General features: G+C 38.4%; 1 protein-coding gene across 1 annotated transcript in view; it reads right to left on the reverse strand.

Moving 5' to 3' along the window:
- xkr7a (XK related 7a) overlaps positions 1-18,565 on the reverse strand; it is a 19,706-nt gene continuing 1,141 nt past the window's right edge. The window contains exons 2-3 of the mRNA XM_058409795.1: positions 7,815-8,014; positions 1-4,429 (exon numbers count right to left, since the gene is read on the reverse strand). Coding sequence (XP_058265778.1) covers positions 3,462-4,429; positions 7,815-8,014 — 1,168 coding nt within the window. The 3' untranslated portion in view covers positions 1-3,461. The remainder of the gene's footprint in view (positions 4,430-7,814; positions 8,015-18,565) is intronic.

The following is an 18,565-nucleotide window of genomic DNA, read 5'->3' on the forward strand; positions in this document are numbered from 1 at the left end:
AATGTTGACAACTCGTATTCTAGCCTAAATGGTCTAGTATTTGAGGTGCTATTCAGTGTATTTCCACATGAGTGCAGTGTTACCATCTACTAAATTCATGGTGCAAAAGAAATGGACATAAGCCGAGAACAAAATCACCTGGTTTCCATTTGTACAGCTATGTTGCATTTGCATTTTCACTTCATTATTAAGGAATGCATTTCCATTACCAGCGAACAGAAGACACTCTCCAGAATAAAGCTTTGGTCAAGCCAGTAAACACATTGATTTTTTAATTATCATCCAAATATTATACTCACACACATAGTCGCTCTCTCTCCCTCTCTCTCTCTCTCTCTCTCTCTCTCTCTCTCTCTTTCTCCCCCTCTCTCTCTCTCTCTCTCTCTCTCACACACACACACACGCACAGACACACATGGCTTAAGTCCATCATGTTTTTTGTACAGCAATCACAGATTGACATGAGCAGTGTAAGGCTTTACATCTAGCTAATGTGTCTCAAGTTCAATCCAGCATAAACCAGTGTACCTAGTATGGTCTTTATAGATTTAATATGGCATACAGCATACAGAAGGCTGTGCTGAGGTGTTACAGATAGCACCAACATGGTAACATAGTATTGAGACAGTGCAGGTAAAGATAATGCTGTGTGAAACGCTATGTTTCTGTATTTATGGATGCACCGACTTGATTACCAGCACCACAAATCCATGCTATTACAATAAACTGCACTGAAACAATAATTTCTCATTATTAAGCCTTTCTACCTGATAGCTTGTCATCCTCACTGAGTTCAAAGAAAATTTTGTCTCTTGAATTATGTACCTCTTTAGTAGAATTTTTTCATTGAGTCTGTTTCTTCTTTATGATAAAAAGCTTAAATACCATACATTTACATTCTGAAAATAGAAAACAAATTGAGACATACAGTTCTGGACCAAATGGTAGCTTATGTGTGTTTACATCACACACAGAGTTTTGGTGAGAGACAATCACTTTAGAAACTAATGTATGTAAACATCATGCTATGTATCACATATAATCATTCGATGCTTTCATCAAAATGAAGATAATGAAATCAGTGAAATGATTCACCAACAATTTACAGATATGTTGGTGTAAAATCCTTCTAATTACAGTTTTACAATGCAGGAACGTCTGAATTTATTGCTCATGTTGATCCAATCTTCATGGCCATGTAACCATAATGCTAATGTTCATTAATTATAAAAAAGAGAATGACTTTTAAACATGTAAACATACACTACAGTTTGATTCATCGCAAACATGTTATAATCCTGTTGAACCTGAAACAGCTGAGCCCTGTTAGCTTTTAGACATCATCTGTCAAATACTGCAGAAGTATTAAAAATCATTTTTATGAGGAATGTCTTGTGTCTATCTGAAGGATTTAATCCTCAATTTCTACATTTGGATTCTTTTTCATCTGGTGGGTTTTTGTTTTTTAATCTGCTGTATTATAGATTTTGACAAGGGCAGAACACTGATGAATAATTTTATTTGTTCATACATTATACCTCACCTAAAAGCTACAATACCTCAGTCTCCATAAATAAATAAATAAATAACAAATAAATGTTAAGAATCAGGCAAATATTTTAGTTGTGGTTTGGAACCAGACCATTTTTATGGAGATGTTTGAGAATATCACTGTACTTAAACGCAACATGATGTAGTCTCTGGTATCCTTGCATCTTATCTTCTTAGTCTCACTCTCTGGGTCTCTGTAGCATACAGGCTATAAAACAGGACCACCAAAAATAGCATACTACAACATGTTTATGTTCATTAAAGAAATACTCCAGCCTTTTCAATCTATTCTGTGTCCACTTCATCTTTTGCACATGGAAAGTTTACAATATATGAATACACTGTACATAAACAGCACTATTAGCCATTTTATCAGGTAAATGATAAAGGCTCACTTTCTCCATTCTTTTGAGTGGGCACACTGTAGCCTGCAGTGGACAAACGTTTTTCTGCAACTGTGCGAGTGTTGTGTTGCTGCTATGCTTTTTAAACGTGACCTCAGTTTTACTTTTGGATTTTTGAAACAATCCATCAAAAAAAGAATCCAGGCAAATGCAGTGCTATGTTCAGAAACTGACAACAACAAAGGACTAGAAGAGGATTAACATTTTTGCCTAGAGATAAAGAATAAGATATTCCATAGTTTCTAACTTTAAAGTCCTGCCTGTCTTGTAAGAAGGTTGGCATGTCTTATAATTTTGCCCATAAGCATAGACAGTGTTCAAAACCCCAGCACCATTGCTCGAAATGGCATTCTCATACATGTGCTACACACCCTACCATATGCTAGAACAGTTCAGCAGTAAAATAATTCCTGGTTAGGGGTCCTATGGGTGTTTATTTCCATTTACATACATGGTGTGCTTAGTGACAAATGAGCTACAGGCAGTGACTGCAAGGTGACATCATTAGAGTAAGACCACGGAGTAAAAAAAATATTATTCATGTAGGCAGCCAAAAATGCTATCATTAGTTATTAGACTAAAATAGATGATTGCTGTTAGGCTTAGTTTGGGGAAAAAAACAGATAACTGAATTGAGGCAGAATTTGTACTGTGAAGAGTCAAGTGAAAAGACATCTATTCTTTGGCACTTCAGGTTTAAACAAGATGACTATTTTAGTCCCATGTGAAATGTATAAAACCTGTCAAGCAATGGTGGTCTTTAAAAAAAACAAATTATACTCATTAAAGTTTGTTTTTTATCAGTGGCTGAATATCAAATGGTTGCATGCATGTATGGTGATTAAAAGTTTCAGTGTAATGAAATAATTTTCCCGCTAGTCTTGTTTTTAATCCATTGTTATGAGGTTTCAGCCATTGAGATGATTATTTTGGTTTGTTTGTTCTTTTTTGGGTCTGAAATAACAGATCTTGTATAGGAACCAGGAACCAGGAACACACTCTGTGAAAAACACCTCTCTCATAACTGTGATGTTTCATATAACTTAAAAATTGAAGCTTCAGAACAGTTGCCCTGGTTACTAAGAGGTTAGACAAAGATTAGGTTGAAAAAAGCTGGAGTATTATGGATTTTATGGATGCTTTTACCCAAAGTGACTTACAACTATAGGCAGAAAACAACCTGTGCATTTGGCACAGCATTCAGAGATCTACTTGAGCCCAAGAGTGGCTCTCTGGCAAACCACTAGTGTCTGAACCCACCACCTTCTTGTTACTGCCTAGAAGCCTTAACCACTCATATACCACTGCTCATAATGCATATTTCTACAGATGTCAAAGACAAAAAAGAGGTCATATGATGTGGAGACCTGGCCAGCACTGTCTGTACCCTCTCCTTTTTCTATCTCTCTTCCCTCTGCCTGTTGTAATGCCATTTTCACCAGGGTGATCTGACTACTGGCTTATACGTCGAGAGCTGGAGGACTCTCTTAGAAGAATGTGTGGCATTCACACTGTTGTTTCATACTCCATGACCTCCTTTGGTGTGCCCAAACAGCGATACTGGATCCTTGGTGTGCCTGGTGCTGCACCCTCTAGAACCAAGATGGTCTTGCGCAGCCTGCGGTCAATGAAGTGAGCATCCCAGGCAGGGTACTGCTTCCTGGGCAGATCGATTCGAATAACAGGCCCTTCTGTCTTTGGGGTGGAGCGGGGTGCAGGAGTCCTTAAACCAGCAGGGGGGCGCACCTGAAAGACATCTGCCCCTTCAACTGCTTCTTCCTGCTCTCCTCCTCCTTTAGTCCTCTGCAACGTCCTAGGTGGGCTACTCACCACATCTGGAGGAGGAGCAGAGGTGGCTGTTGAGAGACAAGCCTCTGACACAGCACCCCCCTCCACTGTGCCACATCCTAGATGGGCAACAGTCACTGGACCATCTGGGTGTAGCAGGCAGTAGTATACAAACATGAAGAAGGTACCCAGGGCATAGCTACAGGCCACCACGCACACCACCACCACAGCACAGAAGTCAGAAATGCGTGGGCCACGGTACAAATACCATGCTGCAGTGAGGGCCACGTTTTCGGCCAGTACTATAAGGCTGTAGAGAAGCAGGCGGCAACGTGTAGGTCCCTCTCGCACACTGAACCAGCAGAACACATAGACGATGCCCACCATCATGTTGTAAATGATCTCCTCCCACTTGGACATGCAGAAGTCAGTCTCACCTTGGATGATCCAAAAGGTCATGGCACACCAATGGGCAACAATGAAGATCCCAAAGTAGAGTTGGAAGATTGAGGCGAACAGTGCAAATGCCATAGCACGTGCTCCAACCATGAACAAGTGCCAAAGCATCTGCACAACTGCTGCTTTGTAAGACATGGGCAGCTTGTCATCACGGGAGTCCCGCAGAGCCTTTTGGTAGGATGCCATCATCCAGGCAAGAGACACCAGTGAGGCAGAAGCAGACAGGCCTAAAAGACAGAGGTGGGGAAGTAAACAAAATTTTATCATGCTTTATAATAAGATAATATGATGTACCACCATTAGTGATAACTGATATTCAGAGGTAACATCAGTAATAGATTTAATATCAGAACAAAGAAATACAAGGTAATAAAAGTCAGGAATAAGAACGAGTGTATAGGGGCAGTGCAATATGGATGTGCTCTTGTCACTACTGCTTGGTGTCAATAATGACCTGCACTTAATCGGATGAGAGGAAGAAATCAATATCCAGCATAAAACACATACCCCGTAGAAAAATAAGAGTGGCTGTATTTGAGTGCTGTGGAGTGATTTCATAAATATTTGATCATTATCTGGCAGTTCTTCATTTGGCCAAGAGGAAGCAGAACTGAGGGAGTTTTGCTAATGAATGCCACAGACACAAGCCCAGGCAATTCCACAGCTCTTTGAAATTTATGAATTAGCCAAAAGATCGAATGACTCTTGTTCTTGTGTCTTCTAAAGTGGAAACACATGGCACAAAGTAATCATCACGGAACAAGAACTGGCAGAACCGTACTGCTGACAGAAAAGTTCAACACAGGATGTGATGCTACTGTGTGATGGCGAGAAATATATATTACATTTCTATAGAGCCAGCTATAGACACATGATCGTCTGAATGAATATTCTATTATTATATGCATTACTTAACCTAGGTAAATGGATGCTGATTCATGCCATGTAAACACATAAGTCTTTTGCACATAAAGACAGAAAGTCATCAGATGAAATAATAGCCTGTCGAAAGAGATTGCTCCTCAGGGTATTTGCTTGTGTCAGAATTCCTCGTTAAACATCTGGATAAAATGCCTCTAAGTGTGTTTATTTTAAACTGTCACTCAAAGTTTATTTTTTTCATGGAGCAATACACATAGAGCAAACTTCCTATTCCTTGCAATCAAACTCGTGTACCAGCAGGCTTGGGTCAGGTCTTAGAATTGGTATTGAACCTAGATATTATGCTAAATATCAGAATCAGCTTGAAACCCATAACAAATATACAGTCCAGTTGAGTGTATTTATCTATATTTAATTAATGTGTTCCATAAACTTCGCAATGTGTTTAAGTGTAAAAATGCTGAAAATGTCAAGCTGCAAAAGCTTTTTCATCTGTACTAGTAAACTTTCAGCATTTTTTCTTAAATTATATTTAAATACAGAAAGATTAAAACAAAACCTTGACTAACTTGTAATGACATTTTTGTCCAAAGTGATGCAAAGTGTAAAATTAGGCAGTTCATGGTTTAAAGACTTTATTTATAGGCAAGTTAGTTATCTGTTCTGCTGAAAATACAGCATATTGTAATTTGTGTGATTTGTTTAATAAGTGTGATACACTATATTGCCAAAAGTATTCGCTCACCTGCCTTGACTCACATATGAACTTAAGTGACATCCCATTCCTAATCCATAGGGTTCAATATGACGTCGATCCACCCTTTGCAGCTATAACAGCTTCAACTCTTCCGGGAAGGCTGTTCACAAGGTTTAGGAGTGTGTTTATGGGAATTTTTGACCATTCTTCCAGAAGCGCATTTGTGAGGTCACACACTGATGTTGGACGAGAAGGCCTGGCTCTCAGTCTCCACTCTAATTCATCCCAAAGGTGTTCTATCGGGTTGAGGTCAGGACTCTGTGCAGGCCAGTCAAATTTATCCACACCAGACTCTGTCATCCATGTCTTTATGGACCTTGCTTTGGTCACTGGTGCACAGTCATGTTGGAAGAGGAAGGGGCCAGCTCCAAACTGTTCCCACAAAGTTGGGAGCATGGAATTGTCCAAAATGTCTTGGTATGCTGAAGCATTCAGAGTTCCTTTCACTGGAACTAAGGGGCCAAGCCCAGCTCCTGAAAAACAACCCCACACCATAATCCCCCCTCCACCAAACTTTACACTTGGCACAGTGCAGTCAGACAAGTACCGTTCTCCTGGCAACCGCCAAACCCAGACTCGTCCATCAGATTGCCAGATGGAGAAGCGCGATTCGTCACTCCAGAGAATGCGTCTCCACTGCTCTAGAGTCCAGTGGCGGCGTGCTTTACACCACTGCATCCGACGCTTTGCATTGCACTTGGTGATGTATGGCTTGGATGCAGCTGCTCGGCCATGGAAACCCATTCCATGAAGCTCTCTGCGCACTGTTCTTGAGCTAATCTGAAGGCCACATGAAGTTTGGAGGTCTGTAGCGATTGACTCTGCAGAAAGTTAGCGACCTCTTTGCACTATGCGCCTCAGCATCCGCTGACCCCGCTCCGTCAGTTTACGTGGCCTACCACTTCGTGGCTGAGTTGCTGTCGTTCCCAAACACTTCCACGTTCTTATAATACAGCTGACAGTTGACTGTGGGATATTTAGGAGCGAGGAAATTTCACGACTGGATTTGTTGCACAGGTGGCATCCTATCACAGTTCCACGCTGGAATTCACTGAGCTCCTGAGAGCGACCCATTCTTTCACAAATGTTTGTAAAAACAGTCTGCATGCCTAGGTGCTTGATTTTATACACCTGTGGCCATGGAAGTGATTGGAACACCTGATTCTGATTATTTGGATGGGTGAGCGAATACTTTTGGCAATATAGTGTATGTTCTTGCCCATGCTGAAACTCATGAATACTGATTAGTGATACTATTGTGCAGTCCCACATTTCTGATGCATTCCTGTCATGTGATTCTCTGTTGTGCCATTTCTAATGCCAAAATAAATTCCTGTACATGATTATTATCACTGGTCACTATTACAGTACTATAGAATACATTCATACAGAGTACAACCCAAGAAGTAGTATAGTGATTGTAAAGGAGCTGTTCCCAATAATTAAACACATGCTAAAAGCATTTGACAAGACTTTTTAATACATCAACAGGGTTAGCGTTATGTATGCCACTCATGCTTATCACACTAATTAAAATAAGTTGTGCTCTATATGCAGCAGAAACCTCTCACCAGTTAATATGCAGATTGACTGAATACAAACTGCAGTGTAGCGCCACGCAGTGTAACTCAAATCTGGTGGATATGTTCATTAATGAATGCTAAGTGAGTCTAAGTTTCTAAATGAGTCCCACTGTGGCAATGAATACTAACCAGATACAATCTAATGATCAAAATCAGTCTGACTGCAGCTTGCAATACTGATTAGCAGACAGAGATTGGGTTAATCACTATTGACTAAACTTTCACAGGCACAAGGGTAATAAAATGGAAGATACAGAATCATTGAAGATATAGATCTTTAGATCATTTGCATCATGCCATCCTGGTGGTTTGCTGAAAGCAGCTTGTAAAGCAATTCACCTGTGTATAGAATTTCACTTTGTGAAGACAGACCCATTTAATGTAAGTCACCTTGTAAAGGGAGGACCTGCATGGCCTGGACCATGATGCTGAGCTGCAGGACGAGTTGAGGCGCACTCTTCAGGAAGGTCTCCAGCAACCGTAGCATGCTGATGTCCGCATTCTCGAACATCATGCGCCAGTAAAAGTGTCTGTGGCCACTGTCCCCCCGCCATCGGCTCTGCACTCCCAGATACAGGGCGTGGATGTACCTAAGGAAAACCCCAAGATGTAGGACATTGAATGCAGAGAGGTGGATGGAAAGGAATGAAAAAGACAGAAATAGGTTTGAATGATTGGTTCAAAAGAGAAGGAGCTTCAAATGAATCAGCTTTTTATAATTAGAAATGCACCATTCATATTGTCATTTACATTTTTTAAAATATTTAATATTTGCACTCTATAAGAAAAATCTGGAAAAAGCATAGAGAATCATTCTCTTAATTGCTGACCTATGCACAGCAGAGTATTGAGATTCTGTGGAGCCTGCAAGCCATGAATCAGCGCCACTCCCATGAGTACCAACGTTATGCACAAACTTTGTAGTAGGGGTTGGGTACGATACAATTTGTCCACAGAGACTACCCATTCGTAGCACACAAAAATAGCCTAATCTCCATTAACCCAAGAGTGTTTATAAGAGAACTCCAAAACCATTCAGTAGTAAGGCCAAAAATGCATCAGTCTTTGGAAAAAAATCCCTGACAAATTCATAACCAATTACGTTTGCAAAAACAAAACACTTCTCAAACATGCTTAGGGTGCAGAAACGGATGGCCTAATAAGCAAACCGGAACATGCACTTTTGCTGGCATTAATAAAGCTAGGCAGAACTCAGCGTTATTTTAGCTAATTATCACAGTGAGGGGAAGTGCAACTTTTTCTCTCACAAGTATAAGAAATCCATTTTGTCAATGTAGATATGTGGAAAGAGCCACTCTCTTTCGGGGCAAACATTTATTAAAACATAGCTGCATTGTTTGGCTTGCATGTCATCTTATTTGCTGGTTATAAATGACTTAAGTTGGATTATTGTAATATTTTTCATAAATCAGAACACAATGCCAGTCGTTGGTGACAAATCGACTCATATCATGACACTGGGTGACATATCCCATATCCTTCATGTTCAGTGGGACTAATTTATTTAAGCCTATGTTGCTGAGAAATCCATAGTACATCATTAACATGGCTGAGTTCTGGATGGGGATTGGCAAGACTGATAATGAGAGAAAAAGGGGTGGTGAGGTGGAGTGGATATGCCAAATCAACATTGATTTTTACTTTTCAAGTACCTACTTGTAGATGCTGTATAGTTTTTCATTAGGTCATCTGGCAAGAGCTTTAATTAACTGCAACCACCTGGAAATATCCCTAGGCCTTGTTTGAGCAGGATGCCCATGAATTTTAGTGAGTTCTAGCAACCAAATACATTTGTCTTTAGCTCCAAAGCTTCAAGTACATGCATTTAAGTCTAGTCTGTGTTAATACATCAATACAGAACAGACACCCCAGTTTCAACACTTCTAATAATGATTTATCCCTTTTCCTCATATAGCTGCTTAATACTATGCTTCCAAGGCTTATTGAGCTGCTGAAAAACAGATGTGTAGTCATTTGAAACAAGTAAAGCAAACAAATGCGGACAAATTTTGGAAAAGTTATCATACTGTCTACAAGCTAGGATAAACAGTTCATAAATTGACCTAACTGTTCTAAACATTTTCAACATTCATTCATTTGTGATAGATTTGCATCTCTTGACAGGAAAGAGACAAAATGTGTAATTTTCCCACAAAGAAAATAAATGTAATAAGAGTGCTGGCAGGAAGCCAGGAGATTGGCATGATGATTCACCTCCGGATGATGATTTACATAAAATTGCTTTACAACCTCCTCTTGGCTCCCTCCATGATGAACGTGAGTGAAAAGACAGCTATTCAAAAGACAATCAAGCACCACACATCCACTGTGTCAGTGCTGACAGCATGAATGGCTCGCATTTGACAAGTGACGCTAATTTTACCTTTTGTTTGAAGCTGAAGAATGTTCTTGGTGAACCAATAGATCGCCTAAAACCTCCTTCCTTTTAGAGCAATTTTTTTTTCAATCTCTCTGGAAGTGAGGTTGTTATCAGATAAAATCAAGCATTGCACATGCCACTCTCTTATTAAGAAAAACAAAATATCTAGCTGGGACAAGAAAACCAATAAGGAGATGGACAGCTTCGTATTAATGAATATTTAGACAATCATTGCAGTAGGCAAAAATAAAAATAAAAATCTGTGGTGACAATCAGGGCTCAGAAATGCAGAAATCTGCTTAGACCATATTCAAGCATAACTAAGCCCAACATATAATTCTTTTATCAGTTTAAAAAAATTGAAGAAATGAGTGATTCTGTTCATTTTACACAGTCTGTAAGTATCCTTATTAAAAATATTAGGCTTGGTGGTTGGTATGTCCACACACTAGGGGATTCTGCTCAAACAAATAGCTATGAAATAGCCAATGAAATACTGTACCTTTGGTTTTTATTGTCCAAACATTGAAATAATATGCTTAAAAATACATAGACATGCTAGCTGGCTACTCTGGGGTAGCTAGTTAACCTGTCAGTTTATCATGATGATATGTTTATTGTTAAATTAAAATTAAAGTTAAATTATTTCTCTGCATTAAATGCATCTGCCAAATGCCATAAATGTACTTTGGTAGGAAAAACATAATAATAAGGTACCACACATGCATCTCAGTTCCAGACAAGCCACCATGATTCATAGATTTCATTTAAGAATGGTTGTGTTCGTTTCCAGTTTTGATTTTTGTGACACCTGGCAGCCATTCTGGCTGACGTGCTCAGGCTGTTATTACTTTAGTTAACCAAAAACATTCGGAGAAAATCTTGTGACAGCACTCAATTTCACACAGAGATTGCACATGGCTTCTGTAGAGGCTTCTTTTCCGCTCAGCCTCTCTAAACAAGGGCAACTCCACTGTTTGTCAGGGATTATTGATTTCTGTCCCTCGTCTTGTTGAGCAGTCGAAGCAGGTTCACTAACCCAATTGCTTTGCAGTTCATCTTTGGGTAGCAGGAGGCACTGGACATCATCGGTTTTTGCCAATCATCAGAGAGACCAATTAACCTACTGCATCACTGAGAAAACACGGCTGGTCAATAGGCCTTCAATATCAACTGCCTCAATTTCTTTAGCATAAAATCTCTTGTCAATATATAATCATCAGTCCCCTTTGCCTCTTAAATTACTACACAACTAGGGATCTGTGAGGCCACATAGGACGGAAAACAAGATCGAAACCATCTTGTAATAGACCTTTAGTGGGAATTGGCTTAGTAGTTCCCATCAGATACCTGTAAGGTTCTCTTTTCCTGAAATCCACCTCTCTCTGCTCTGCAAAGCCCAGTGCCCAGCATGACAAGCACAGGTCTAATTTCGTTTGGTTTATATTCATGTCATGTATTCTGATTTGACATGTGCCTTTATCCTCTCTCCACCCCTGACCTGACATTGGTCTGTTCTCTATTGTGTGCTCCTCTTCTCATTTCAGCCCTTGATTAGTTTGCCTGTTTCTTCCCTTCTGCTCCTATATCGCATTGCAAAGCATTTATAGCAATTATGTTCTGTGGCCTGTTTTCCTGTTTCCTGTTTGTTCTGGGGTTTTTTTTTGTTTCTGAGCATGGATTATCCCTGTTTGCTGTACTCTGCCTCTTACACCATCCTCACAATGATGATTGGATTTGCTCTATTAAACAACATTTCACACTTGAGTTTCACACTTGTGTCTTTCCACTTACTCAGCCATGTTCCATCCATTAGAAGTTTTGTGTTCTGTACTATTAAATCCCATTAAAATCCAATAGGGCCTTCTCTTTGGGTAAAATGATTACCATCAGAATAACATTAATTAAGACACCAGGAGCCATTAGAAACAATGTAATTCTATTAAACTACCGTTACAGACTACCAAGAACACTTCAACACCCTTTAATGGTTTCTTGTGATTTTTTTCAGCAGAGGTTAACTTGCCAGCTCATTCCGTTGGCTCTGTGCTGTGTTCTGATTTGTGAAGAACAAGCACAGTAACACCAAAATGTCGCCAATCAGGCTGGCGATGGTCAAACAGTCTGCTGAGAGATTTAGCACACAGTCAACACATGACAGCTGATGCCCAGCTAACTGCATTCTGTGAACATCTGATTAAATCAAGATCAGGTGCAAATAAATACATGGTAATCCACAGAGCCGCACACTCAAACTAACATTTTAACAACGTCTTTGTTTGCTCAATACCAATAAAGTGCTGTTCAATTTTACAGACCAAGACCTAACAGCTTCTACTCTCTGTTTTTGTCTCAGGTTTTCACCCATGTATGCTTTATTATGCTACACTGAATAAATTAAAACTGCTGGCACTTGTATCTAAATGTATTTACTGCGGTCTTCCACTCTGGTTTTCTTTACTGATTAACATGACTGTTTGTGTCAACTCATTAAATACAGCATGCAATGTTTCTTTGATAGCAGTTGGCAGCTTCTTTCTTGAACAAACCCAGCCAAGGATGAAATGTAACACTCATTAAACAGAAATGCTAATAAAAAAGGGAGTTGGTAATTTCCTTGCACTGTTGTTTTCCCCATTTCCTTTTGTGCTGCTTGGTATTCATCTGTATTAGGGGGATTACTGAATTTAAAACAGCACTCAAGCTTTTGCTTAAGTGCTCAGTGACCAGCAGACATCTAAAATGTGATGTTCTGGATCTCTGTATTCATGACCTGGCCAAAAGAACATTTTAAGCTGTATAGTGGAGGGTGTGGTAGGTTTCAGATTTTCAGGCATTTTATATCAAACACTGATCAAAATGTGGTACAATCTAATAGAAAAGACCAAATAAATGAATGAAGGAATAACAGAAATTGGACTGTGCTGTAATATGAACATTTTTAAAGGGGAATTACAAAAGGACAATGTAAGTGCAGACAATACTCTAACCATGTAAAAAGCCTTCTGCTATAAAATATATAACAAAGATTAATAGAGGGAAATGGGTATAATGGAGTGGATAAGTCCTTACCGGATGATGATAAAAAGGCATATTACAGAAATGCATGTGCACAACAGTGAACTTGTTTCCTCATGCAAAGAGAAAGCTGTGTTACCCTTTTCCATTGGCCAAACTTATTATCTTTTATGGGGCTAGATTTAGGTCTTGTTTTCATTTTGTGCAGACGGAAAATTCTTGGTCAGCCTTGTTACAACTCCAAAGCTGCATCATTTCCATATAACAGCATGCACTAAAGCATTATTCTGCTTTTACCACATAATAACCAACTTTTCCACTTTTTTTTTTTTTTTTTTACCAACAATTACATTGCCCTTTTGTTTTGAAATGTTCCTAGTTACATTTAATGCATAAAAATATATGCTATCTGTTATTGCTTCATTATGGCAGTCACAAACAGTTCATTTACCAACCACTCCTCTTTTGAACTTCATGACACTTGCTAGTAACTGAAAAAGCAGAAAGCTCAGACTCCTCTCTCCAGAAGATTATCCCATGTCAGGAAACCTTCTGCCTCTTATAAAGCTGAAAGCCTCCTTCTATAAACATAAAGCTTAAAATCGCATCAAACTGGCGATAATATTTTTTTCTTTGTTAAACAACACAGTTTATTTTAGCCATATTCATCACTATGGATCATCCCCCATGCAAGTCCCAGTGAATGAGCTGTTAGGAACAATAACCTATTTCAAATGATAATAAAATGTGATTATAATCCCATCATTGTTGACAGAACGGTCAGAGCTGTGCTGTTATGGAAAATAATCTACACCTTCTGACTTCACCCTTGCTGTGGCATAAAATAAAGAATATGGTACTGTTGTCAATGTTCTTAATCAGAACCAAATGAAATATCTAAGAATTTTATTCATTTTATTTATGCATAGAAAAAGCATGATATTTTGCACAAAACCATTAAGCTTATAAGCAGCTTGAAGCTTGCACATGTTTCTCAAATGGTATTTTAATATTTGAGGATAATAGTATGTTGTTTAGCTTGATAACAGACAGCATGTGAAGCTCTTGCTTTGAGTCATATTGTTTCAACAGGCACTAATGTCCTCATTTATCTACACACACACGCACAGTCTAAACAAAAGCTCAGCACCTCACACATAGCCTGTAGCCCACCCCTGCCTAGCTCACACCCATTAAATTCATTTTCCTGTCATAGCTAATCTTTGGGCTGGTGAATTAATGGTTTTATTCTGAAATCCTGAAATGTGTCTTAAGCAGGATTTAAGCTCCCAGCTGCTGAAGACAAGACGGACATCACTTCCACACTTCACCCGTCGGGGAGGTTAACTTTGAACTTTTACTGACTTGAAATTATCACACCATTACAGATGAGAGGTGTGAGGGTGTGTTGTCCTTGTGCTTATACACCCACACTAATATTCCACACACACACACACAAACACACACACACCACTCGGTGTGTCCATTTGAATCACAGCCCAGTATAAAAGGAACACATTCTGAGAGATGTATCTATTTATAGTCCTATTTGCAAGAGAAATTTGTCTATGCACTCCCCATTGGTTTGTGACAGACCATAACCTTTGTGTAAGAGGGTCTTCATTTCAAATGACTCAGCAAAACAAAATCATCTTGACGTAACACCTATTGCCAGATGAATTGCAATTCCTCTAGTTGCCTTCTTTTAGTTGACTAAATCAATTCTACGATACTGAAGTAATAAACTACTGGTGCAATGTGAAAATAACTTTGTCGAATTCGATTTTCTGAGCAGCTACACGTTGACTAAAGAAAATAAAAAAATATACAAAATATTGTTGTCATGTATTGTTGTCATATTCTGCAAAATGAACCAGCAAAATGCACTTGTGAATTGATTATTTGCACGCACACACACACACACACACACATGAAGCAAAGGGCTATTATCACCTGCAATGTTTTATTCCCTTTACCCTTAGCAATTTGCATGACATGCACTTTTTTTTTTTTAACTATTTATAGATCATTTTAATGCTGAGGAACATCCATTAGTCATATTAGTTCCTTTAATCACTTATATAACTGTAGTTGTAAAGAGTTACTCACACACATAGTCTCTCTCTCTCTCTCTCTCTCTCTCTCACAAAATGCATATTGTCATATGACTGAGAAACTGAGAAGTGCATAGTGTTCTCAGTCTTCCTGTGGCAAAAAAAAAACCCTACAGACCATCATAAAGCACTGACATGGGAAAGTTTCCAAAAATGTCATAGTTTATATTGTGCATTCACTATACAAGACCCTAGTTAAGTCACAACCACAACATACACCTACCTACTTACCTTTATAGCCACTTCCATTTCTCCTTAAACCCAGCACACCTGTTCAAATAAGTAGCATTTGTATAGCGTTCCCACTTTTGTGCTACAGATAAAACCTACATCAGTAATAACACAGGTCTGTAAGGAGTCCAGTCCCAGTGTCAGCTTTAATGGCATTAGCAATAATTTCAGTCAAAAGAAACCAAGAATACAAGGAGAGCTTGTTGTGCTAGATTTATCGCAAAGTCTCATTCTGGGAACCATTGAGGAGAATGACAGCAGCAGGAATCTGATCATTCAGGTTTCTCACGTGGTACAAAGAAAAGTGAGACTGAGTTTCTCACCACACAACCGAGGTGTAAACTTTAAGCCATCTGTGCGTGTGTGAGAGAAAGGGAAACATTTTAGAACTCAATACTAGACTTGTTTGTAATTCATAAGTGCTATTGGCATTATATCAGCAAAGCAAACAATACAGCCAACATTATATTCAATACATACATGTTATCAGGCAATTTCTTTAGATTGTGTAGGAATACAAATATTCCTTTATTCCTTTATTTTTATATTTTATACTACTTATTTCTCAAAAACCTTGCATATGCTTGGCAAATGTCTGGTGTGTGCACAGGTCAAAGTTTTAATAAGAGATGACGGGAATGTGACAGACACTAAAATCACTTTTTGCATCATATTAAAAAAAGAAAACATAGCAATTTTCAAGACTTAATTTCAGTTTTTACATCAAAATGGCCAAAAAGTGTCAGTAATCTAAGTGCAGTTCATAAAGCAATACTCCAGCTTTTCTGTTCTCCTCTTGATATATCTCATCTATAATGCATGTATGATTAATATTTTGACACTTTGTCTCAGCACTGACAAAAGAACTGGGACTTTTTTTTGTACTTAAAGCTCACAGAAGTATGATATTTATGTCATTCATGTATTTTTGTATAAAATGAACACATGTTCATGAATTCTTCGGTCAAATGTATTTGTAAATGAATCTTATAAATCTCTATAAATCATCCTTTCAGAAGTGGCATTGCTGTTTCAAAGAACAAACCCACACCCAAACCTGCAGGGGTATTTTATGCTAGTGTTTGTTGAATAAATTTCCATGAGAACAGCTTTATACACACAATACATTCTCCTCATATCTACATCATCCTAACATTTTAATACTTAGAGTGCAACCTTTGTCATTTTTTATTCATGTCATACAGTCACATATTTTAAATGTTCACTGCCAAGCTTGAACCACTGTCCTTATCTTTCCTTTATACGTGTAGGATTTTAGATTAAATCATTTTTCTGTCCTGTTCTTCATATAAAATTAGGTATAAAACAAGAATGTTACAAGAATGGCACCCAAAGAGAGCATAATGGCTGAAGGTGGGTTTTTTTTTTCTTTTACCAAGCATTTTTTAATACCTACAAAATATTAAGTACTGAGAATCTGTAGAATAAAACCAAATGGATTAACTGAATGGCATTGTGAATGAAAGACAAACTGTAAAACAGTGACAGCCACTTAGGAAATGGTATGAGTGATAGGACAAAAGGGCAACTGAATTTGGCTGACACGGCTGGCAGGCCTACAGTGTCACCACTAGTGAGCATAATTAACCATTCTCCACAGTGCAGGTCAGCCAGAAATACTGTCTGGTCACATAACAGCTCAGCTCCATGTCAATCACTCAATGCACTGACACACTGACAAGGTGAGGATCCTGCCTGTGGTTTACCGTAGTTTACAAAGTCCAACCTAAGATTACATTCGCAGTTATTTTACATCTATATATTTCTTACCTGCAGAAATTAGAATGAAAATTACACCATGTCTCACTTATGCCCTTTCAGAAACTATTTACTACTGTGGCAAGAAACCTGAGGTTTATGAGCAACACGATGAAAAATTTATGCTGGCTGCACACACTTTAGCAGAGTAGCTAATCGAGCAATAGAAAGAGATATGTTTTCACAGGGATATGTCATACGCCACATTTATATTAAAAAGTTGATACAACCTGAAACATTTCTGACATGTTGTGAAAGAAAGAAGAGTTCTGTTTTTAAGCTCAAATAACACCATGGATCAAACGTAGAATTTATTGTAATATGTATTATTATATCATTCTATCAACTATACCAGCCTGGGAAAACACTGAACTGACTGAATCGAATAGGTTTTTGCTATGGGACTTAGCTATAAACATCTTGATTGAAAATTGACATTCTCTGTTTGAGGAAGAAAGATCTTTAGGCAGGCTGACTTCATTTATCCCCACATTTCTTAAATATGCTCATTACCCAACATACAATAATCAGGAAGATGGCTAATCAAGATTAAAAATTCAATAAAAGCATTTCCGTATAATTTGATTGAAACATATTTATGTTTTCTAAATAATAAAATATGTTGCTGCCAGTTGCCAGTTGCTGGTTAATTCCTGCCTTTAATCTATACTAATTGGTCATTTTATTTGCTGTGCCAACTATACAGGTGCACTTTGCATACATACGATTACAGACTGTAGTCCATCTATGGCTAGGCCATATTTCTATACATCTATTTCTATACATCACTGAATGGAAAGGTATCTTAGAAACACCACTGACCACTGACGGATTCATTTATTGCATCATCATCAGTATTGCAGTGACAATGCCAGGTTGCTTGGATTTTCAAACACACTTGTGTCACTGCTACTGACTTGATAACTGTACAGCAGACGAATATAGCATCAGTGGCCATGAAGAATTAGAGATGAAGAATTATATCTATATTCTATAACTGCACCCCAACAATGCGACCAGCAATGTTAGCAAACTGCAGTGTTTAAAATACCAACAGTTCTACTGTACTTAATCCACCCATAAGAGTCCCACACACTACCATGTCAGGTTACAGGACAACTGACAAACTGTGCATAGCAACAGACATGCTCAGTAATTATATACCTCAAAAAGTGTACCTGTATGATTGGTCGTATCCCTTTAATTCATTTAAAACAAAATGAAGAGAATGACCAGTTTTTTTGACCACCACCTAGACTGTAACAGATATAATAATCTTATGAGTATGTAAATGGGTGTGTCAATTAAGTCATTTTTTTTAAATTCCTGGTACAATCAAAACATACATATAGAAATAAAATACACTGACAGAATAGGTTTTTAGTGCTCAGCAGTATCACACCAGGTTGAACAACTGTTTCTAGTAAGGAAAAACTTCCCTATCGCTCTGAGTCTGTCTTCTGTGATGTTCAAAAGACAAAGGGATTTTAGAATGTGCTTAAGGCGATTTCTGCCTGACAGCCTGAATAAGCAGATGAGTAGACGATTCTCTCTGGGAGATTATTGACCCAGAAGCTCAAGAGAGGAAGAGGAGGAGG

The sequence above is a fragment of the Hemibagrus wyckioides genome, linkage group LG15 (assembly GCF_019097595.1).
Source record: "Hemibagrus wyckioides isolate EC202008001 linkage group LG15, SWU_Hwy_1.0, whole genome shotgun sequence".
NCBI classification, from domain to species: Eukaryota; Metazoa; Chordata; class Actinopteri; order Siluriformes; family Bagridae; genus Hemibagrus; species Hemibagrus wyckioides.